This window comes from Spea bombifrons, chromosome 6, assembly GCF_027358695.1.
Source record: "Spea bombifrons isolate aSpeBom1 chromosome 6, aSpeBom1.2.pri, whole genome shotgun sequence".
NCBI lineage: Eukaryota > Metazoa > Chordata > Amphibia > Anura > Pelobatidae > Spea > Spea bombifrons.
In genome coordinates this window covers 20,786,220-20,811,262 of record NC_071092.1, presented here as the reverse complement: position 1 = coordinate 20,811,262, position 25,043 = coordinate 20,786,220, and the positions used below count along the sequence as shown (strand labels likewise).

General features: G+C 40.8%; 1 protein-coding gene and 1 pseudogene across 1 annotated transcript in view; both read right to left on the bottom strand.

Moving 5' to 3' along the window:
• The window catches only part of SERHL2 (serine hydrolase like 2), a 69,963-nt gene that overhangs the window by 21,299 nt on the left and 23,621 nt on the right, over nucleotides 1–25,043 (bottom strand). The window contains exons 5-7 of the mRNA XM_053469091.1: nucleotides 18,409–18,450; nucleotides 16,270–16,289; nucleotides 4,934–5,008 (exon numbers count right to left, since the gene is read on the bottom strand). Coding sequence (XP_053325066.1) covers nucleotides 4,934–5,008; nucleotides 16,270–16,289; nucleotides 18,409–18,450 — 137 coding nt within the window. The remainder of the gene's footprint in view (nucleotides 1–4,933; nucleotides 5,009–16,269; nucleotides 16,290–18,408; nucleotides 18,451–25,043) is intronic.
• LOC128501022 (uncharacterized) lies at nucleotides 18,899–19,006 on the bottom strand (annotated as a pseudogene).

Below are 25,043 nucleotides of genomic sequence, written 5' to 3'. Positions count from 1 at the left end.
GCCAGACACCTCCAGCAGAGGTCAGGGACCTGTGGTAGAAAACGGTGCAAGTCATGCGGAACCCGGTACCACCTGACTAGAAGTTTGTAGGAAGCCTCCTGTATCCTACTAGCTATAGCCCCTTTATGGACCAAGTGAATGATTTGATCCCAAACGTCCGCGGTAGAGAGGCTGGGGAGATCCGCCTCCCACATAGCAATAAAGTAGGGTTTAGCCACCGTCCGCGGTTTCAGGAGGATGGAATATAGCAGTGACATTAAATGAGCTGGTTCCCTATCTGACGCGCATAGCGACTCAAACTCCGTTAAGGACCTGCGATAAGCCGTGTCACGAGGAAGCGAAGTCACGAAATGAACCAGCTGCGTGTAAAGAAAAGAGTCCCGGGGTAGAATAGCGGACGAGCGTAGCAGCTGTCGTAGGGGCATAACACCATCAGCCGAGACAACATGGTGGATGCGTAATATACCAGATGGCGAGGGAGAAAATCTGGACACCCCACCAGACCCACACCCCGGTTGGAACGCCGGGTTTCCGGACAGGGGGTACAGCGGGGAGGGGGAGGAGGTCAGGGTCTTTAAAGCCATATACTTCCTAAGTATTCTAATTGTAGGGGAAATAGTAATGTGCCGAACAGGGGAACCACGCCCATGCGGGTCTGGTAGCCAAGGATATGTAGAGATAGGGGACGGCAGCACAGCGTTCTCGAGAGCAACCCACTGCTTGGGTGCAAGCACCGACCATTCTACCACCCTGCGGAGACGAGCCGCAGGATAGTACAGCTCCAGGTCTGGAACCCCCAAACCCCCACTCAACTTGGGACGAGTAAGATGGGTAAAAGCCAAGCGGGAGGAGCCCGAGGCCCAAATATACTTAGTAAAAGCTCGCTGGCAATTCTGAAAATAAGAGCGTGGGAGAAAAATGGGGAGGGTTTGGAACACGTACAAAAACCTGGGCAAAATATTCATTTTTAGGACTGACACCCTACCAAACCAGGACACATGCGGGAACGCCCATTTACGCAGGTCCACGGAGACCTGATGGAGCAAAGGTAAGTAATTTAATGCATATAGCAAGGAAAGATCACCCGGAATCTTTAAACCAAGGTATTTAATAAAAGTGTCGCACCACCGAAAGGGAAAGCGACTGCACAGGGCCAGTTTAGTGTGGGCAGATACATTAACCCCTAGGATTTCAGATTTATCCATATTGATCTTGTAATTGGAAAATTTCTGAAAGGTATCTAATTCAGTAAGGACGTGAGGCAGATAGTGACACGGGTCAGACAGAAGACACAACATGTCATCCGCAAATAACGAGAGCTTATGATCTTTGTTGGCAATGGGTATGCCTTTAATAGAAGGGTTGTTCCTAAACGCATTAGCTAAAGGTTCCATACCCAGACTAAAGAGAAGCGGGGATAAGGGGCATCCCTGTCTGGTGCCGTTCGACAGGGTGACCGGCTGGGAGAGAAAACCATTTACCGAAATTCTGGCAGTAGGATTATGATATAAGGACTCAATCCAGCCCCTGAACACCGGACCCAGGCCCACGTGCCGGAGCACCTGAAAAAGGTAAGGCCAGGCCACCCTGTCAAATGCCTTCTCCGCGTCTGTAGAGACAAGGGCCATGGGCATGTTGGTCTTATGCACATGTGACAACACATTCAACACCCGTATCGTATTGTCCCGTGCCTCACGCCCCGGTACAAAACCCACCTGGTCTAGGTGCACAAGAGATGGGACAAAAGGCTTGAGACGGGAGGCTAAGATCTTGGCCAGGAGCTTAATATCAGTATTTAAGTGCGAGATAGGGCAGTAGCTACCACATTGTTCTCCATCTTTCCCGGGTTTAGGAATCACGGCTACATGCGCCTTGTTAGTGTGTGGGTCAAAATGGTCCCCCTTGGCGAGTCCATTAAATAGCGTAACCAAGTGGGGACCCAAGATGTTAAGGAATTTGACATAGTAGGACTTCGTGAGCCCATCAGGGCCAGGGCATTTCCCATTGGGTAAAGAGGTGACTGCGTCCCGCACTTTTCTTAACGTAATAGGGGCCTCCAAAAGGGCAGAGTCTGCCACTCGCAGACGCACTCCCAAATTTTTATCCAGGTAAGATTGTAAAGTAGGGTTGGGGGAGGGGAAAGAACCTGAAGCAGGTGGCAGATTATACAGAGAGTGGTAGTACTCCTGAAAACAAGCCGCTATCCTGGGCGTAGAGAAGTGAACCCTACCATCCCGGTCCCGTATTTTGGGAGAAATTTTCTGCGCACGCCAACTAAGAAAAATTAGATGGAACATTGACGGTGCCAACATTTATAATTCCCCACCATTTTAAGCCATGGTACCTGCCTCTTATCCTTCTCCATATCTCTTTAAATAAAGCAATGTCTTAGCTCATCATGCTGAAAAATTAACCCTTACTAGCACTACAGGCTCCAATACAGTATCAACACATGATTAAATGTTTGTTTTTTTATGATGTTACAAATTGCATTATATTCCAAACTAAAGGTTGTAACAAATACAGACTTTAAATTCCGTGTATACTTCCCATTACTCTTTTAGCTAATAGAACTGTATGTTTGGAATATCCCCTAAAAATCAGACAAACAATTCTGTTTCCCTTTGCTTGTACGTTCATCACCTGCATATTCTTTTTGACTTGTATGAATTGGCCCTTGGGTATACCGTTAACTAGATGACCCGAGTCGCAAGATTTAGCATGCAAAAGAGTATTCCTGGAATTGGGCTTCCCATATATATCCGTGCATATATCTCCTGTGTGCACATTCCTAGTCAATGTAACATTTAGATAATTTATCGTAACTGGTTGTAACTCAAAAGTAAATTTTAAATCATTCTGGTTAAGCATGGAAACAAAATTGGCGGCTTGGGTATAATCTCCTTTCCATATTAGGTCATGGTATTGACGTGTGGGGTTATGTGTCAAATTAGCATAAGCATTAGTGTCTGATAGTTGTCTTAGTGCCTCCTGCTGATATTGCATTAAGTTCAAGACTACTACTGCATCCCCATTATCCGAGTTTTTTTATAAGGTCAGTGAGAGCAGACCAGTAATCTCGCCTTTAGTGTTATTCTTAGTCAGTTTACACAGTTCCATTTTCTACAGTATTTTGGAAAAGATTCAAAATAGGGTCACTTGAATGTGTAGGATAAAACGTGGACCTATTGTGAAACTCGCACTGGCTATATATCTGAGATAAATTCCTTTCAATTTGACATGATTCAGAAGCCAATGTTTCCAAAGTATGTAGAGCACATAAATCACTAAATTCAGTGATCATCTCATTGTCTTTCTGGGTAGAGATTGCCCCAACTACTACAGAATTAGACAGTAACATCACAATTTTTATTATCAAATTGTTGCAATGTATACTTTAATTATGCAAAGTCTTTTTAAGGTCAAGTGACTAATGAAACGATTTCCATCCAATATGGTAGAAAATAAATCAAAAAGGATGGAGGAGGCAAAATCATGACCTCTACTGAGCAGTTGTTTTCAAAAATATATATGGTTTGATGAGGTAAACTGAATTAACTGGTTTCAAAGATGTCCCAAATAGGGCATAGGTGCAAACTGACCAGATGTCAAATTTGTAAAAAAAATAACAATTTGCACCTCCCAAATGTGACCTTTCAGCCCCCAAACAAACCTGCATGGGTGGTATAGTTGTACTCAGGAGATGTGGTTGAACACATATATGGGTGCTGTTTGGCAGTAAAATATACCAGGGGCTGTAAGTTCATACATTAAATACAATGTGTGGGGAAAAAACACAAAAAATTACAACCACAAAGTTTGATGAAAGTAGAATTGGTGCATGAAAAGAGCTAGCAATTGAAAGATTCTGGGGTGTCTACTTTTTAAACATATGTGGTTCGATTGATGTAAATTAAACTGACTGGGCGCAGAATGACCAGTTTTGAAAAAAAATGGTTTTGGAATAGCTTGTCCTTACTGGCCTTTAACTTGCACAAAAGCATTGAGTATTTCTAAACTCAATGTTTAGAAAAGTGCTTTTTTTCCAATTTTTACCATATTTTATGAATACCCCTTCTTGTCCTGAAAAAAACTATATATAATTTGTTTACTAAACGAGAGAGAAGAAAATTACAGCTAAACACGAGCACCACAGAAATGTTAAAACAGCCATTGTCACAAAGGGGACAAACAATACAAATACAGCTTTGACCTTTAGGGCTAAATGTGGGTAACCTAAATGAGAGAAATTAACAAAGACATAAGAAAAATTTCATAACTTTTATTTCAATGAGCACTTTCCTGCCTATCATTCGCCACTTCAAGCAGTGTCAAGAATCATTGAACAAGGGGAGAGGGGCATCTGTAGTGCTGCAGGTTTTGCCACAGGTATGTTTTTTAAGTTTTTGAAAAATGTATATTACTCACGGAACACTGTCTCCTCCAAAAGCGTTCACATACTGCTGAGCGCCTATGGAGGAGATCTGGCTCACCTGAAGACTTTACACATTGCAAACTCATGCTCCTCACATCTCCTATGTCCTTACCCCAACCCTAACATGTCTTTAATCTACCTCCTGCCATTGGCATCCAAACTGCTGGAATGATTAACTAATAGCCACCTATGTAATTTTTTCTCCACAAATTCTCTGCTTGACCCTCTACAATCTGGTTTTGACCCACAGCATTTCTTCTGAGGGGAGAGGGGCATCTGTAGTGCTGCAGGTTTTGCCACAGGTATGTTTTTTAAGTTTTTGAAAAATGTATATTACTCACGGAACACTGTAACATAGAATTTGGTCGTTTCTTAGATTAAAAATAGCCTACCCCATGCATGTTGAAATCATAAAATATCAATATAACAATATTAAACCTGAAATGTGGGTGCCAAGCTAGTGGTTAAAACTTAAAATAAAACAAAATATGTTCTTACCGAGTCAATTGGGAAGAATCCATATGAGTCCAGCAGTATTAGCTGTCTGACCGAGTCTGGAAAAGTGGAAGCAAACTAGGGAAATAAACACACCAAGTAATATGTAAGAAAAGTGCACACTGGATTACATATCTCACTATAAATCACATTTAACCAATATCTGTGATACTACAGTATTTAGAGTGATGACATGTTCCATATTACCAGGGGAGTACCCATCCTTTGTCCCATGCAATTCCATTGTGTAAGTGTTCCAGAATGGAATGTAAGTGTATCTGAAATAGAAAATGTTTAAAATACATCCAGGGATGCAAGTTTTGGAGGCAAGCAGATGTCATCTGTGAATGACTTCAGAGGGGGATATGTGTCTGTTCGGAATGTACTGCCCTCTTTGAACAGAGAGGTACAGTGTCTGTAGGGATAAATAGTATATGATTAAGTTGCTTTTGCATAGACAAATGTAATCCAATGCATGTCCCCAAGGTACAATGGTTCAGATTTTAAGAATCACAATACAATAACAGTGGTAATGATTAAATCCTACCCTGTCAGTGTGCCTTGAAGACTGGGTTGGGGACCCCCTGCTGATTTTGTACCCACTGACAAAGATATGGCCAGTCTATAATTTTAATATTTTATTTGAACAGTGAGAGACTGAATAACAACAGATAAATTATAAATTGACTTGCATTTTACTCTTGTTGGCAATCACAGAGGCCAGACGTTTCTTGTAGTTGGCCACCAGGTTTGCACACATGTCAGGAGGGATTTTGTCCCACTCCTCTTTGCAGATCTTCTCAAAGTCATTAAGGTTTCAAGGCTGACGTTTGGGAACTCGAACCTTCAGCTCCCTCCACAGATTTTCTATGGGATTAAGGACTGGAGACTGGCTAGGTCACTCCAGAACCTTAATTTGCTACTTCTTGAGCCACTCCTTTGTTGCCTTGGCCGTGTGTTTTGGGTCATTGTCATGCTGGAATACCCATCCACGACCCATTTTAAATGCCATGGCTGAGGGAAGGAGGTTCTGACCCAAGATTTGATGGAACATGGCCCCATCCATCGTCCCTTTGATGCAGTGAAGTTGTCCTGTCCCCTTAGCAGAAAAACACCCCAAAGCATAATGTTTCCACCTCCATGTGTGATGGTGGGGATGGTGTTCTTGGGGTCATAGGCAGCATTCCTCCTCCTCCAAACATAGCAAGTTGAGTTGATGCCAAAAGGCTCGATTTTGGTCTCATCTGACCACAAAACTTTCACCCAGTTCTCCTCTGAATCATTCAGATGTTCATTGCCAAACTTCAGACGGGCCTGTACATGTGCTTTCTTGAGCTGGGGGAACTTGCAGGTTACCAATTGTGTCCCTTTAAAACAGTGCTCCTAATCTCAGCTTGTTACCTGCATAAAAGACACCTGGGAGCCAGACATCTTGCTGATTGATAGGGGATCAAATACTTATTTCACCAAGTAAAATGCAAATCAATTTATAATTTATTTGAAATGCGTTATTCTGGATTTTTTTGTTATTCGCTCACTGTTCAAATAAACCTACCATTAAAATTATAGACTGATCATGTATGTCAGTGGGAAAAGGTACAAAATCAGCAGGGGATCAAATATTTATTTTCCGTCACTGTAATATTACATCCCTGCGCAGCTGTCTCTTAATGCCTAGGAGATCTCCCTGCTAATACACAGATGAAGTTTATCAAGCTTGGAACCGTAGCTGCAGTGGCCTCATCCCAAGTGGACTCTCAATAAGTGGACAGATGATAGAAGTTACACTAGAGGGAAACTGTAGGGACTGCAACACCATCTTCCCTTGCAATCAGCAGGCCACCCACTCACCCTCTCTCCACTTGTTTTTACTCCTCTTCTCTGCACCGTGATAGTCAACAAATTGACCTAGTGTTCTCCCACCTTTGTTCAATATCTCATTTCTCAGACTATCACTTATCTCTGTCTGACCACAGCCTATTAACATTTAACCTTGCCATACCTCCCACCCCTCCTCTACCTAAGATACCACCACAAACCTACTGGAACCTCCATGACCTTTACACTCTTCAGCTTACTAACACACTTCTGCTATTTCTCTCAAACATCTCTTCCTCCTCCTGTCCTGATTTTGCCACATCTTAATACAACCATAAGCTAACCTCAGTCCTAAACATGGTTGCTCCTGCAACTGTGCCCCACCCACTCAAGCCATCCACCTCAGCCAGGGCATTCCACACCGACCTGTCTCCTCCAAAAGCGTTCACATACTGCTGAGCGCCTATGGAGGAGATCTGGCTCACCTGAAGACTTTACACATTGAAAACTCATGCTCCTCACATCTCCTATGTCCTTACCCCAACCCTAACATGTCTTTAATCTACCTCCTGCCATTGGCATCCAAACTGCTGGAATGATTAACTAATAGCCACCTATGTAATTTTTTCTCCACAAATTCTCTGCTTGACCCTCTACAATCTGGTTTTGACCCACAGCATTTCTTCGAGACTGGATTTACTAAAACAAAACACTACTTCTTACTACTTGGACTTCTCTGCAGCCCTTGGCACAGTTGACCACCTCCTTCTACAAACCATTCATTACTATGGCATCCATGACACAGCCCTTTCTTGGTTAAAATCCTAACTCTCTGACCATACCTTTAGTATCTCCTTCACTGGAACTTGTTCCTCTGCACTACTGCTATCTGTTGGTGTTCCTCAGAACTCAGTTCTTGGCCCTCTACTCTTCACCATCTACACCTCTTGGACAACTCATATCTTCCTTTGGTTTCCAATACCACCTATATGCAGATGACACCCTCTTGACATTTCATCCTCTCTTCTAACCCGCCCCACCAACTGTCTTTCTGGAATTAATTAATGGCGTTGCATTACCTGAAGCTCAACATAGCAAAGACTGAGCTTATGGTTATTCGGCCATCACCTCCGTCACCAACTCCTGATTTCTCTCTACGACAACTCCACCATCCAACCAACTGACTAAGTTTGCTGCCTACACTTTTGCCCACACAGATATGAGCTGCAGTACCTAGTTCTAGTTTGCATCTCCAGCATTTATTGGAGTTAGATCTAGCCATTTTATGTAAAGTTGTGGGAACATAGTACCACCTATGCACTAGCTTAAAGAATTGTTCATGTAAATTGATACAATGAATTGTTTCCCTTAAATTATTCCAAGCGGAATGGCAGACTTCTACCGAATAGGAAATATCAAAATCTGTTTCCCATTTTTGTATGGTAATAGGCTTTTCTATAATATGTATTTGTTCTAGCATAATTCCTAATCTGGAGATTAAATTATTCTTATGATGTTTTCTTCTAATATTAGAAGCAAATTATAAGACAAAACTTCTCTCAAAAATCATAAATATGCTGGATAAAGAGAAAACGTTAGATAAGTCTAGTACTATAGCAAAATGGGAATCTGAACTAGGAAAGACTATAGATCAACAAATTTGGTTTACTGCTTGGTCTTCTACAAGAAAAGCAGTACATTGTATTAACCTTCAGGAATTATATTTTAAGATTCTTCACCGATGGTACCTAGTCCCTTCGAAGCTTCATAAAATGTATAAAACCACATCCGACCGTTGCTGGAGATGTTATAAAATGAAAGGAACTCTGTTACACATTTGGTGGGACTGTGAGAAACTTGGGACACTTAAACAAAAAATAGAAAACCTACTAAAAGAACTGTTTGGTCTTGAAATTGTACTCTCTCCTTTAACATTTCTTTTTCATTTAGAATTTCCCTATAAATTAAAAATCCAAAGAGATTTAAGTATTAACATTTTACTGGCAATTAAGATATGTTTAGCGAGGGAGTGGAAGCAACCAAATTATTTGATATGGAATAATATTATTACACAAATAAACTATCAGTGTAAAATGGAGAAATATTTCTTCACGATGTCAAATAATTTGACTCTGTATGAGAAAATATGGGCTCCCTGGATATCTTTGCAAATAAACTAAACTAGATGTGGAGAGCGACTACAAATTCTGTCCTGTTATCCTCACACCAATGACCCCCTCGTTATGCTTAATAACATCTCATGTGTCGATCCCCTTTAGGCGAGACACATGATTGCAATAATCCCTCCCACCAATAACGTGATCAAAGAATATGATGTATGAATGATGAATGAATGGAAGTAGTCTCACAATAGGAATAATAATTTAGATTTGGATTATTGTAATATAAATCTGATGTAACCTGTTAATCTGCATGTTGGTTATATCACTGTTGTGACTTACTACTTAATTTGTTAATAAAAATTTGTTATAAAAAAAAAAAAAAAAAAAAAAAAATTATTCTTATGATGTTTTCTAAAATAGTTGGCAAATACCAGGTCTTAGATTTAATGAAATTTACAATTCTTAAATATGAAAAAAATTCATTATTTGGGAGTTGAAATTTAGTTCGCAGTTCTGCAAAAGAATTTAATCCAGAAGGAAACCAAATATCCTCGATTTTATGAATACCTTGTAATTGCCAAACTTTAAGGTCAATGTCTTTAATAATACATTGTAACAAACCAACAGGTGTATGAGATGACCATGAATCTTTAGGAGCAAATTTTTCTTTAAAAGTAAGCATATTGTTCAAGATATTTAATATTAATGGGTTAAGCATGTCTAAATCTTTTATGCTTTTAGAATTAAGCCAATAATGTTGAGATGGGTCCAAATTCCGACATTTCCATCTTTCGTATTTATACCATGAGAGATCAGACTCCCGTTTGGAATCCCAAACATGCAGATTTCATGTAAATTTCGTATATTAGGAAATTTAAATCCAATCTGTGATAGATTTTTTTTTTAGTATGAAGCGTGATATTCTTGGCTTTTTATTTAACCAAACAAATGAAAAAAAACATTTTTTCGAATTGATTCAAAATTTTTATAGGAACTGAGAGTGGAATAGTTCTAAACAAATAAATTAGTCTAGGTATAACATATGATTTTAATATATTTAATCTCCCAAACCATGAAATTTCTAGTCTTTGCCATGCCGATAGATGAATTTTCAAATTGTCAAAGAGACTAATATAGTTATTTTTTATAAAATCGGGAAGATTGTTATAAATTTTTATTCCTAGGTAATTAATATAGGTCTGCGTTCCAAAAAATGTTATCTTAGTTTTTAAGTTTTGTATTTGGGGTATTTCCATGTTAAAGTTAATTATTTGTGTCTTGTCTATATTTAGTTTATAATTAGAATATGGACCATATTCCTTTATACGTTCTATCGCTTCCAGGATTGAGGACTCTGGGGAGGTAAGAATAAGGAGAATATCATCCGCATATAGTGCAATCTTGTGTTCTAGTGGACCTGTTATTAGTCCTTTTATTTTTATGGATTGGCGAATTATTGCAGCCAAAGGTTCAATAGAAAGAATATAAAGCAGAGGGGCTAATGGACATCCTTGTCTCGTGCCGTTGTTAATATTGAAAGTATTAGAGTCTAAGTTAGCTCCTGATATTTTGGCTTGTGGATTTTTATAGAGCGCTAGTGTGTTATAAAGGAAATCTCCAGACAGGCCAAAGGCTTTTAAAGTACCTTCTAAAAAGGACCAATTGACTCTGTCGAAGGCCTTTTCAGCGTCTAAGGCTATTAATGTAGCAGGTAGTTTGGTATTTTGTAGTTCATAGATAAGATTTAAAATTCTACGGGTATTGTCTTCCCCATTCCCCATGTATAGTGTATAGAAAAAAAAAAGTTTATTTGAAACTTATACTTATAATTATATTGTGTGTTATCTACACAAATTGTACCTCCAACATGGCCTTGAATGAGAAGTAAATCTCAAAATTTAGTATAGTAAATCTACTTAATACTAGTAAGTTTTAATATAGGAAACGTTTGATATAGTGTTAGTGATTGTGTTGGTGTGGTTATGTCATGAAATACTAGAAAAATTGTGTTTAAATGGTATCGTGATCTCTATATTGATCACTCACATTGTGCTTCAAGTGTAAGATTTGTAATGTGATGTTAGATGTGAAGGAAAATCATCAAACATTTAGTAATATAGATCTATTAAATATTAATAAAATATATTTGTGATATGTAAGAAAAGTGAAATGTGAAGAAAAAAAAATTTTTGGAGATATTTTTATAATATTCAAAGTTTGATACAAAAATTTAAGTGAATGTAGTTAAAAATTATTCCTGTGCCAAAAGAGAATAATCATGGTTACAGTGTTTTTTTCTACTTCTTTCCTACTATTATAGATTAAGTTAGTGAGAGTAGAAATTCCTCCACTTGTATAGGATCAGTCAATATTAGAGTCTTTGCTTCATGGAAAATAATAAGCTTGGAGGGAGAACCCCATTTATATTTGATGCTTGCTTCCCTGAGCTTCTGAGTACAATCTCGAAATTTTCTTCTGAAAGTCCTTGATGCAAGTGAGAGGTCCGGAAGAAGTTTTAGATCTTTATATCCGCCATCTTGAGTATGCTTTTTATAAAATTCAGATATAAATTGATTTTTAATATAGTTGTGAAATCGAACCATAACGTCTCTTGGTACATCTGGGTTTTTAAAATTTTTAGGTTTAGTCAGTCTGTGTGATCTTTCAAGCGGTGCTATCCCTATGCGGTCTTTTTGGAGATAAGTTACTAATAGATCATTTAAATGGGGTTCTAAATGTGCATTTGAGATTTCTTCAGGGATTCCCCTTATTCTTACATTTTTGCTTCTAGATCTATCTTCCAATTGTGTTAATTTCTGATCCATAGTTTGAATATTGAATCTAAGATCCTTATTTTCCTTTTTAAGGAATTCCATTTCAAGCTGTAAGCTCTGCATAATATTTGATTGGGATGAAAGTTTATCTGAAACGCGGGCCATTTCTTGTTTAAGGGCATCAGTATCGAATTTCATCTCTGCACTTAATTTTGAATATAGATCATTTATGTTTGTAATTTTGGACGGGTGGGTTAACTCCATATGTGTAGTCTCCATTTGAGTCTCCAGAGAGGAATCGTTTAAATTTGAGGAGGGTATATGGAGAGATTTAGATGTATTAGTTTCAGGTTTGGGAGAGTAATATGTTGTTAGGGTTTTAGACTTCTCAACGCTTAATCTTTTATCTTTTTCTCTCTCCTTTTCCCTCTCCCTCTCTTTCTTAGGTGCCATCGTGTAGTCTTGGAGTTAGAGTTGTATCTTAATGCCTGTAAATCTTCCTCTCTCCTCTCCTCTTTGTTCTCTCCTCGCTCTTATATCTTATCCCCTCCTATTTATTTATAGGATCAATTTCTTCTGCAGAAAGGGTGTAGTTAGATTATTAGATTGTTGTGACTAAAGTTGCTCACATGTGAGTATATCACAGAAGGCCTCTCAAGCCTTATAAGAGTCCTTAGGGTTCTCGGGAAAAAAAAAACCAAAAAAAAAAACACACACAACGTTTTCAAAACTTAATTTTTGTGATTCAGATGTGCGTCTTGAGGAATATGCTTATGTTGAGCATTACAGAAATCCAGATAGTTATTATTATGTTTTAATGCCTCTTGTTGGGTGAATTTAATAGAGAACTGAGAAAAAGAAAAAAACAGAAAAGGTCCCAAAAGCTGTTACTAGTTTAGTGAATGATATCATGTGCATCATTTTCTTTCAGCATACGCATCTTCATATGAATAGCCATATAAATAATATCCAAGTAGTGAAGCTTATGCTCTATTATAACCATCCAAAAGATCCATAAAGTCATAAATGTGAATATATTACAGTTATCACTTAGCTTTGAGGAGAGATTTCTTTTCTTCCGATTATAGGGAGAAGAGGAGATATAAACTTATCTGAAGGCAATCTTCTAATAAATTTGTGCCATGGTCGTCAAGCTGCCGGAGACCACTCTGCTCCGCCACAGCCACCCCCACACGCCGTCTCCACGCTCCGCACTCCACGAGAGCTGCACACCGGTGCGGGACAAGCTCCGTCAGACGAGCTCCGTCAGACGAGCTCCATGCAGCGCAACGCCACGGATGTCTCGAGAGGACAAACTCAGGAGTCCCCAGGGCAGAACACCCTTCTCCCCGATGGACTCCAACCGTCCGTCAACCGAATTCGGGAGTGCACCGCTTTAGGTATCAAACCCTCGGCCCGTTCATGTTCGGCACCAACCGCCTGCACGTTCGCGTGTTACGTCATCACGCATTCCACGATGCCTAGGTGTCACACTTGACTCTAACATCAAGTGCCTTACAAAATTCCGCCGCCTTCATCTGAAAAACATCTACTGAATTTGGCCATTCCTCACGCAACAAACAAACAAAATGCTAATTTATTATAATATCCCATCTGGATTTGTGCAGCTCCCTACTAACTGTTCTCTCCATTCCCTGCCTTTCACCACCCAATCCATCCTCTACACTGCAGCTAGAACAATCTTTCTCAGACACTTTTCCTAATCTGCTGCTCCACTGTGCCAATCACTCCACCCTGATCTAAAGAGCCATAAAAACTCTACATCCCCCCATATATCTACCCTCCTATTCAAATATACCCTGTTCAATCCTCTAGTAACCTGTGTCTCTCTTCTACCATCATTACCTCTTTACGCTCTCTCTTTCAGCATTCAGGATTTTGGACATGTTGTACCTCTTCCACGGAATTCCCTTCCAGCATCCTAATGAAGCCATTTGAACCAATAACCTCTAGAGATCATCCTGACTTGACCAACTCATCCACATCCAAGCAGTCCTTTCCTACTGTTTCACTTCCCTCACAACCACCGACTAGATTGTAAGCGCTCAAGAGTAGGGTCTGTCACAGGAGCATCTGTGGCAAGGTTGTAGGGGTCTGCTAGGTAGGCACCTTCCCTATTGGTTGCTACAGCCACACCCCCGGAAATCCATATATGGTAGGGAGGGTAGCTCCCCTTTTGATTGGTCCCTAAGTTAATCTTTTCAAGATGGTCTCAGGTATAAAGTTGGTGTACAATAATTCTTACATGTTCAAGCCTAAGACTGTGTCTGTGATTTGGGGACAAGTGACACTTCATCGTGGAGTGTAACTACTTGGTTACTGGAAGTCTGGAGTAGACCAATTGGACCATAGGAGATCGCTGGAACTATTGACGGCAGAGACCATCCGTCTCTACAAGGTCCGTCACAGGGTCCTCTTCTCCTTTTGTACCAGTTTGTTTGTGTGATTGGCTAGCAGGAAGATCAGACCAATAAGGGATGAGAGAGTTCTCTCTCTCCAAAAACAAATGTATATATATATTTTAAATCAACGTTTAATGGAAGCACTGCAATGTCTTCATGGCACCATTGGTGGGCACCATCAAATGATACAAAGGTGCAAAATATCTAATCATGTTTTCACAGGTATCTTGAGAAGCAGTGAATTTTTTGTAGGCTGCAGTGCATGCATGTCACATGCAATAGAAAAAAAAAGTAAGAAAAAAAGTAAGAAAACCTTTTTTTCTGCCACAAACTATCACCCCTCCAAAAATGGTGTTTTCAAAACCAGGGCTAAAGTCTAACCCTGCCATCTGAATGTCGCACCTGAAATCGAGACCCATCAGACCAGGCAACATTCTTCCAGTCTTCTATTGTCTAATTTTGGTAAACCTGTGTGAATTGTAGCCTCAGTTTCCTGCTCTTATCTGACAGGAGTGGCACCCAGTGTGGCCTTCTGCTGCTGTAGCCCATCTGCTTCAAGGTTCGATGTGTTGTGCATTCAGAGATAGTATTCTCCATACCTTGGTTGTAACGAGTGGTTATTTCAGTTACTGTTGTCACCTCGAACCAGTCTGCCCATTCTCCTGTGACCTCTGACATCAACAAGGCATTTTCATCCAAACAACTGCCACTCACTGGATTCTTTTTCGGACCATTCTCTGAAAACCCTAGAGATGGTTGTGTGTGAAAATCCCAGTAGATCAGCAGTTTTTGAAATACTCAGATCAGCCCGTCTGGCACCAACAACCATGCCACGTTCAAAGTCACTTAGATCACCTTTCTTCCCCATTCTGATGCTAGGTTTGAACTTCAGCAAGTTGTCTTGACTAGGGCTACATGCCTAAATGCATTGAGTTGCTGCCATGTGATTGGCTGATTAGATATTTTTGTTAACAAGCAATTGAACAGGTGTACCTAATAAAGTGGCCAGTGAGTACATATATAAATTATAGTTGCAAAACTGTGATGTAAAACATAAATCTGAGTAATTATTTTGAAAAAGATAATTATTTCTATATCAGGGTTGTTTCATATATTCAACTAATCCCCCCCAAAAAAGCCCCCATTCTTCTCCCCACCTGTGTATGTTGTGGGTAATACTACAGTGAAAATACCCCCCCAACCCCCATCCCCAGTACCGTATATTCCGGTGTATAAGACGACTTCTTAACCCGAGAAAATCTTCTCAAAAGTCGGGGGTCGTCTTATACGCCGGGTATACTTACTTACCGAGCCGGAGATTCCCCATGAAGCCATGAATCTCTAGGGAAGGGGCGAGTGGAGAAGCCGCCTCCCCTGGGCCGGTCTTCAGGGCCAAGCTGAGGTTGGTGCAAGATCGTGGTTGGGGAGATCACGACCTCCCTCTAACTAGCCCAACATTAGGGAGCTCGAGGTCGGGCACTTCAGACCTCGGCTTCTGTGCTCCCTAATCACTACGTGCCGGCTATTAATGCCGAGCGCGGGGATGACGTCATGTCCTGGCGCTCGGCATCAATTGCCGGCGCGTAGTGATGAGGGAGCAGTAAAGCAAAGGTCTGAAATGACAGACCTCATGCTCCCACAACTGGATTGAACAAAGAAAATGAGAAAGGTAAGAGATGGGGAGAAAGGGGTGTGAGTGCAGTGTATGTGTATATATGTTGGTGTGAGATGGTCAATGTATGTGTATGGTCAGGTGTGTGTAAGAGCAGTGTAGGTATTTGTGTGTTTGTAAACTGGTGTGTGTATATATATATATATATATATATATATATATATATAGATATGTTTGTGTGTGTGTGTGTGTGTGTGTGAAGGCAGGGGTGTGTGGTGAGGGCAGTGTATAAATCTATGTGTGTGTGTGTGTAAGGGCAGTGTATGTATGTATATGTCTGTATAACAACCAGCCAATCACCGGTAAGGTACATCGCTTGCCAAGATTGGCTGGTTGTTGTATACTGGGTAGAGGGGTAGTCTTATACGGCGAGTATAGGCCAAACTCTATATTTTAACTGGAAAAGTTGGGGGTCGTCTTAAACGCCCAGTCATCTTATATGCTGGAATATACGGTACTTTAAAAATTTATAAAATGTGTGCTCAGCTGTCGTAAATAACACTTTAGAGCAAAAATCAAAACAACTTACCAGTCCACCAGCAACTCCACCTGAAGGTAAAAAAAAAATAAAAAAAAAAAGCGTTGAACTACGAATAAATATTAGCAAAATAAAAATTTACCTGAACAAAAATTTGTTCAGACTCATTTCATGGTGTTTGGGCCTTGCAGTAATATTATACTGAAAAGCTATTGCAGTAACTATATTAAGAAAATTAAGAGCCTGTGAATTTAGGATACATTTAGGATAATATACATTTTGCTAAATTTAAATGTATTTTTTATGTTATTCATAACATACTGCAAGCATAAAATTTACTTAATGAAAATAAATCTCCATCTCTGCAAACAGAGGGCTGAATCTAAGGGTTTGTAAACATCTCACTCATTTTGTTAATAAAACAAGTTATTAATTAACATCATAAATGCACCTTACATGTGAGGTGTCTATACTTCCATCCCTCATTTACAGAGTCATGCTCATGAATGCAAAAACATATAGGCTTCCCAATAGTTTTTTGTCTAGGCAAACCTGTAACAATCTAATTAACCCACTAACTTTATGGTGTGTAATCCTTTTTTTCTTCTTCAGAGAAGAGGCTTAGTTACTAAAATAAAGTGCAGTCAAGTGGCAAACTTGAGTCTGACCAAAATGTACACTGTAACAAATGAGGTACCCAAGATTAATGTTTTGCTGAGAATATATAGATTACTATAATTATCTTAATGAACTCAATACTATATATGTTTTTTATGTATTTCACATGAAGTAATAAAAAGATTGGTAGTGGTCTTGTTCCCCAGAAAATCTCCTTGGAAGCAACACTTGTGCTTTTGGTACTATGTGCTCTAGCACTTAAGTCACTCTGGACAGAAACTGGTGCCAGGGTGTAATCCAGTGGGAATCCTGTAGAGAATAATGTCAGCAAACAAGAGTCATCCGTTGCAGCATAGAATATGGAACAAACATTGTAATAGCCTGGTGGTTAGCAAAGTATCAGAACCAGGGCAAGATGTAGCCAGCATCGAACCACTGATGTCAATGAGGTACCAAGCAGGGTCAGGCAGGTATGCAATCAGGTGGGCCAGGAGTCAGCAAAATGATGAAGAGGTAGTGGGATGGAGCTTAGGCACACAGACAGTGTATGACCACATACAGCTAAGCACCTCAGGAGACAAAATTTGTGCCCTCTGAAACAATGTTTTTTCAGTGTAGTCTAAATTAGGATTTTGCAGCCTAAAGAACCTAAGGCTGCAGCTGAGCTCAGCCAGGGAGGTATTACATTGCAATAGTTAGAATATAAATCCAGGCAGACTGGGGTCAAGTCCATCAATGTGCCAACTGCTTGTCCCAATGTACTTTATACAGCTATTCCCTAGTGGAAGTTCAGTTCCCCAGTATCAATATAAAAACAGGAGGTCTTCACCCCACAGTATACAAATAGAAAACATGAAAAAAAAAAAAATAGAAAAAAAACAAAGGGAGACTATTCAAGTGTAGAATGTTAGTGTATATTAAAGCCTGTGTATCTTGTGTGTACACAAGAAAATAATGTAAAAAATGTGCCAATATATCGTCAAAGTATTCCAAAATTATTTTGCTTGAGGTACTCAATTTTTATTTTCATAAATTGTTAAATTGACGAATTCTAGAGCTCCAAGCTGGTGTGACATGATATTGAGCAATATTGAAGTATGTAAAGTTGACATAATTAACAAATGTTATGGTGGGGTATAGGTGATGGAAAACCCTTACACTTAAAATTAAAGGGATATCAGAAGTAATATTATACGCTAATCTACACCCACTAGATAAGCCAGAAGGCTTGTTTTTCCCTCAGAAATCCTGGGGTGCTGCCACAACCACGGGATTCTGGGTATGTGTATGCAAATAAGGTTAACAATGATCACCTTTCACCTCTATATCCACTTTATACATCGATCCCTTGAGAGCAAATCTCTATTGTACTACAGCCTTCAGACAAAGCTTGTGAAAGAGGTGCAGTAGCCAGATCCACATTACATTATTCAGACCCCTTTGTAATAACAGATCTAATATGGGCCAATATTCTAAGGCGAAATTGTTAGGACAGTGTATAAACGTATGGTATCTGCACTGCTGGAAAAATATAGAAATTAAAAATGAAAGGAAAGTGAACACATCACTTACCCATGCTGTGGGCCAAAATAGAGAATGTTTTCCATCCTAGAGCTGTGAAAACACAACATTATACACTAGTTAATATCAAGTAGTCATACGTAATTGTTCATGTGCCAGAAGAGCTGATATACAAGGTGCCGTGTAAACAGGAGAGGACATTGTGGCAACACAATAGATAAGGATGCAATCCAATACAATCTTGTTTCAATTAGATGATGTACATGCATGTCAATGTTAAATGTAAACTGAAAAGGTTTATACCATGGAAGATGTTGGTGGTCTGCATACTCATGTTAAATAATCTAGTACATTTCTTTATTCATATTCATATGTATTCTTCAATACCTTGTCACTGCCTACTATGTGATTATTGTAGTAAATGTACTTTTCTCAGCTTACCTAAACTAGAAACATTATTGATTCCCTTGACAATCAAATTATATGCTTCTTTTAGTATGAAATGCTAAATATTATAAGTAGCCACTGGTTAGAGGGACAGTTTAGTGCCCCTGGCATCCCTGCTTTAAAATGATCAAGGGATTTGATCTAGCACCGTTAAGCGATCCCTCAGCCATGTAATAGACACAGGGGACACTTGTCAGTGCAAATTAGGGCTTAAAAAATGGTGCAGCAAAAAACATCTAAAAAGCAGTAAATGGGAAAAAAAAGTGGAGCAGGACAAAAAAATAATAAAAAATGGGCAGCTGTGTGGTACAGCTTGAAGCAGTTACCAAGGCAGACTGCAGGTTCTCCAGGGCAATCTGGTGGTAGAATGGGGTGTCCTTTCTTTGCCCCCCCCTGCTGTAGCATACCCTACATCTTTTTGGGGGATTCTGCTTCTTCTCTGTAGGAGGAATTTTAAAAATAAAATGGGTAACCCCAATTCTGCTAGACTCCATCACCGCCCGGGGACCATGTCCGAAATTACTCGGAGCTGAAATTGCAAAAAAGACATTCCGGGATTTGCTTTTTCGTGCAACAAAAAAGCATTGTAGGTTGCAATTTGCATCAGATAAATTGCAACCTTCTTGTACTAGGCCTGTGTCTTCCTCAAAATGAGGTAGGGCTGTAGGAGTTGATCTGACAGATCAACTCCACCCATGTTCTTGTTATAGGCCCTGATGCACACTGGCTTTCTTACAACCTCAGCTCTGCCACGGACAGAAACCTCCACAGTTCTCTCATCGTGGATGGTGCTCTTTTCTGTCCTTGAACTTCAATGCCAAAAGCTCCTCTTGACGTAGAGCTGAGGTCTCCCCCTTTCCTAGACGGGTTCGTACCAGACAGGCCCGGACTGGCCATCGGGCACACCGGGCATTTGCCACATCGAGGGCCACATCGATGTAGGGGCTGATGGAGCTGCAGCTCCAGGCCCCTACCTTAAAATAGGCCCAGTCAGGACCGGACTGACTGGACCTATGCGGCCTCTACGGCTGTCCTTAATTCAGGGCAAAAGAGGCACCTGCCCCTTAAGCCTGCAACATCTGCGATCGGGCCCGCCGCTCTAGTAGCGGGCCCGCTACTTCCCTGGGAGATGTGCGCGAGCAGCGTCTCTTCTACCGCCAGGGGGACGCAGGAATACAACGGAGTCACGTTACGTACGTCACATGACCCTGCTGCGCATCTGCATTCCCTGTGCGGTAGAAGTCTGCGAGTGGCGCGTACATCATCAGTTCAGGTAAGGGAGGCTGTATGAAGCAGTATGTGAGAGCGAGTGAGTAAGTGAGTGAATTAATGAGTATCTGTGAAGGAGTGAGTGAATGATTGTTTGTGAGCTGACATGAAGAGATGTTTACTCACATTCATTTTTATTTGTAACAAAAAGGAAATTGCTTCAACCATGTTTAAAAATACTGCATCATGCAAGCACTAATATTTGTGCTTAAGAATGAAAGGTGCTTTAAAATACATGGTCTGATGGTGAAAGCAACAAAATATTTGCAAACCTAAACATTTGAATTTTGTAGTAAGACCAATTTGCACCACATCAAGTTGTCACGAGATGTGGAAGTCATTGTTTATGAACTTGGTGATGTTTCTAAAAGCTCAAAAATTATATCCTTTGAACAAAATGCTGAACATAACATGATGGAATGATCTAGTGTTCCAAAAATAAATTATGAGCCAAAAAAGCATCTTATGAATTTACTGAATTTTAATATTGTTAAAAAAAATGTGGAACAAGGACTATAGTGTAGAGAAGAAATAACTTACAGTCCATTAGAAGCTCAAACAGGTAGTAAGAACTTCAAATCAACACAGGTGGCTAAATCATTTAGGGTTTTAATCTGAATGAGGGAATTAATGGGTATCAATTTATGAATGAATATCTGAATGAGTGAATGATTATGTGTGAATTAGTAAATAAATATTTGTGAACGAATGAATGTGTCAGAAACAGGGACGGAGCGTAGCGCAGATTTGGTAAGCGAGGTGTTTTAATGTGCAACCAATAATAAAACATACAGTCCCAACGAAAGACGGCAGTGTAGTTAATTAAACAGTGCCAAGGACAAAGGCAGTCAGTGTAGATTCATAAACGAAATCACAGTTCCAGTACAAAGGGCAAAGGCAAGTAGCGTAGTCAAAAGCAGTTCCAAGGTCAAAGGCAGGCAGCATAGGTTCATAAACGAGGTCACAGTTCCAGTATAAGGGGCAAAGGCAAATAGCGTAGTCAAAAGCAGTTCCAAGGTCACAGGCAGGTGGTGTAGGTTCAGAAACGAGGTATCAGAGCAGAGGTCAAAGTCCAGGAAATCAGGCAAATACTCACAGCGCATCCAGAAGCAAAAACAACAACCAGATACTGGGCTGGAGGTGAGGTTGATCTTTTAAAGCCTGATGATGAGGCCAGGTGAGAGAGGCGGGGTTCAGTCCAGAACAGAACTAGGTGATGACATAGTGAGTTTAAGTCCAGCCGGGCCTCTTAAAGGGGCGGCCACGCCTTGCGGTCTGTGGGACTCTAGGTGATGCCTGACAGAGCCCCCCCACAAGGAGCGAACTCCGGGCGCGAACAATCGGCATGTCATCATCCGACAAAGAATCCAGGTCGGTATTGGAATCCAGATCAGTGTAAGAGTCAGAGTTCCCAGATTCTTGAAGCAATGGAGTGGTTTGCCCATTGCAAAGAGTCATAGAAGCGAGGACTGCAACTCCTGGGATATCTTTAGCATTCGGGGATTTTGCTGTGGCTGGTGGGGGAGCATTTCTGGCTCTCTGTGCTTGTTCAAAGGCCTCAACATCTTCCCTCCGCACTATGGTTCCATCATATGCACGTATGCTGTCAGGGGACAGGCTTGTGGCGTCAGAGCAGGGAACAGAAGAATTAGTGACCCGCAGGGAAGATGACACCTGTTGATCACGGCATGACTCATCTGGTGTAACTGGTTGGCCAAATGGATGCAAAGACCTGTCGCTGGTAGTATCTGTAGCAAGGTCATGGCGAGCCAGGTCAGTGAGGATGCCTATAGACCGAGTCACGGGTCTCTTAGTTACAGCTGGATGCTGATGGTTGCTACAACAACAGTGATGCTTTTGTGTCCTTCCAAGTGGACTCCCTGCTTTTGTGTCCTTCCAAGTGGACTCCCTGCTTTTGTGTCCTTCCAAGTGGACTCCCTGCTTTTGTGTCCTTCCAAGTGGACTCCCTGCTTTTGTGTCCTTCCAAGTGGACTCCCTGCTATTGTGTCCTTCCAAGTGGACTCCCTGCTATTGTGTCCTTCCAAGTGGACTCCCTGCTATTGTGTCCTTCCAAGCGGACTCCCTGCTATTGTGTCCTTCCAAGTGGACTCCCTGCTATTGTGTCCTTCCAAGCGGGCTGTGTGCCTTTCGTACCCTTCCAAGTTGGCTGTGTGCCTTTTGTGCTCTTCCAAGCGGGCTCCCTGCCAAAAGACTTATTACCTGTATTTTATTTTGCTTTACGTCCGGTTACTTGCTTAGACTATATTACCCTTATTTGCTGGTTCTGTTATATACATAAAATACACTGCATTACCTGGATTTCTGTTGGTGGTGTCTTTGTTTGCATAATCATGCACCCTGGGTTACAGACTGAACCCCAAGTATCCCCTGCGCATGGGCTCCTACCCGACCTGATCACCCGAGTCCTGACAGAATGAATGTGTGTGTGTGATAGCATGGATGTGTAAGGGAGGGGGGCAAAGATGCCACAGGCAGGCTGTTTTGGTGGCAAAGATGCCACAGGCAAGCTGTTTTGGGTGCAAAGATGCCACAGGCAAGCTGTTTTGGGGCATCGACCATCACATAAATCAATACCAAAGTGAAACCTTCTGTGGAAACGCTCCAGATGCGGGTGTCAGTGTGGCAGAGCCTGTCCTGTGTGTGTTTGGGTGTCGGTGTGGCAGAGCCTGTCCTGGTGTGTGTGTGGGTTGTCAGTGTAGCAGAGCCTGTGAGTGTGTGTGTCTGGGTGTTGGTGTGACAGAGCCTGTCGTGTGTGTGTTTGGATGTCGGTGTTGAAGAACATGTTCTGGTGTGTGTGTGTATGGGTGTTGGTGTGACAGAGCCTGTCCTGGTGTGTGTGTCTGGGTGTCGGTGTGGAAAAGCCTGTCCTGGTGTGTGTGTTTGGTTATCTGTTTCCTGGCACTTAATTTACAGTAGGAACTATTTCATTTTTACTTATCCAGAGATAAAATGCCCTCCTGAATTTGTAGTGACTTCAGGGGACAAAACATTCAAGGCCCTGAAATCATTTAGTGGAAAAGATAAGGGATTGTGTTATTTACTCTATAATATTTATTTCAAGGATTAGTCACACTAAATTGTGGCTTCAGGCTTCCCATGTTGAATGACCAAGTATTATGTATGTATATATATATTTATAATGTGTTTTTTCAGTAATATGATTTAATGGTGGAAATTATTAATGCCCCCCTAGTTTTGACTGTGGTATTTTATGTGCCCCCCCCAATATATTGTTTCTAGAGTCACAACTGCGCATATTGCAGTCCTGGGAGGCTGGTCATGGTGCTGCATACTTACCTGACATTATATTGCTCGGCCTAGAGGATTGGCTGAGCGCAATGTGGCAGGCTCAATTGGGCTGGTCTGAAGTTTCTCCCTGCTATGCTGTAACTCACAGCACTGTAGGGAGGAAACTTCAGATCAGGCCAACTGAGCCTGCCACATATGCGATCGCGCTGCGATCACATCCATGATTGCGGCGCTCAGTTGCACTCAGTTGGGCCAGCCAAACTGTAGACTTGGTCTGCATAAACAAACAAAAATGATTTATCTCAGAAATGGCAGAGAATTGAGCAGTGAGACTGCCGGGACATGATCTATACACGGCCTCATCAACTTAAAGTTGTTTTGGTGCTTAGAGTACCCTTTTAAGTAAACGAGGCTTAGTTTCTAAGTGAAAGTTAGATTTTTTTTTACAACGTTTCTACCTCTTTCTAAGTACCAACTAAATGGTCAAAGATTAGTTACTGTTTTGAATCTTTTATTAAATATATAGCACTTTATAAATTGCAGGATGTTATGATTCATTTATTATATATTTATGTAATGCTAATTGATTACAGTGACAAAAGCATGCTGAAATATAACTAATAGACAACAAGAAATTGTATATTAAATTTGTCAGAATTTGGTTTAACAAAAAAAATAAATTAAAAAAATGGGCTGCTCAGTCTTAAATGCCCGGGCCTATTTTTTGTTTCAGTCCGGGCCTGGTACCAGATGTTGCGGGAAACCCAAGCAGTTCTTTCTAATAGTACCGCAAGCTACTGTATCGAAACAATACAGCAGCTTGAACAAAGGGACGCTTGTATAAAAGTTGTCAACATACAAGTGGTAGCCTTTGTTCATAAGTGGGAATATTAGGTCCCATACAATCTTGGCACTGGTGCCAAGAAATTCTGGCACGTCTATGGGGGTCTATGACTGCTTTGAAAAATAGGAGTCAGGGCTAGCAGCACGGCACTGCTGGGCATAGATGTTGGATTGGGAGACAATGTCTCCCAAGACATCTTCTCCCAAAAAAATCTGCACAAACTGCAATAGGGTAAATCCTGTAACATCAATACTGATGCCAGGAATTGCAGTAAAAGGAGGGATAGCTGGTGTATACCTATTAGGCACTACCCACTCCTCGGGTGCAATGCCACCACTTGTGTCAGCGGACCTAGCAGCCACAGATACATAACTAGATGCATCTGTGAACCGACCAAAGTCAAAATCTGACGCTGTGTCAGTGGCCTCAGAATCTGAGGCCAAAAATGCATACGCTTCCTCAGCAGTATACATGCGCTGCATCATAAAATAATTAACCCCTAGCCGGGAAAGAACCCCCCCCCAAAAAAAAAAACAGTAAGATAAAAGGTGCTGCTGCTATGGGATCAATGCCTAAGTACTGATCTACAGCAAAGGAGGGGTTAATGGTACCTAAAAATAATATGAAATAATATAAAAGTATAAAAAAAATATGGATAAAAATAAAAGTGCACAAACAGCAAAAAAGTGCAATATCACTGCCTATGCAGTGATCAACGGTAAGGAAGGGGTTAAAATAAAGAGGGGCTCTTATTAGAACCTTTGTGGATTTATAATATTTTATAAAAAAAAAGTATACCTTTTTTAACACGATCTGTCTCTCTCCCTCACTAAAAGCAAGTGATGGAGGGAGGCAG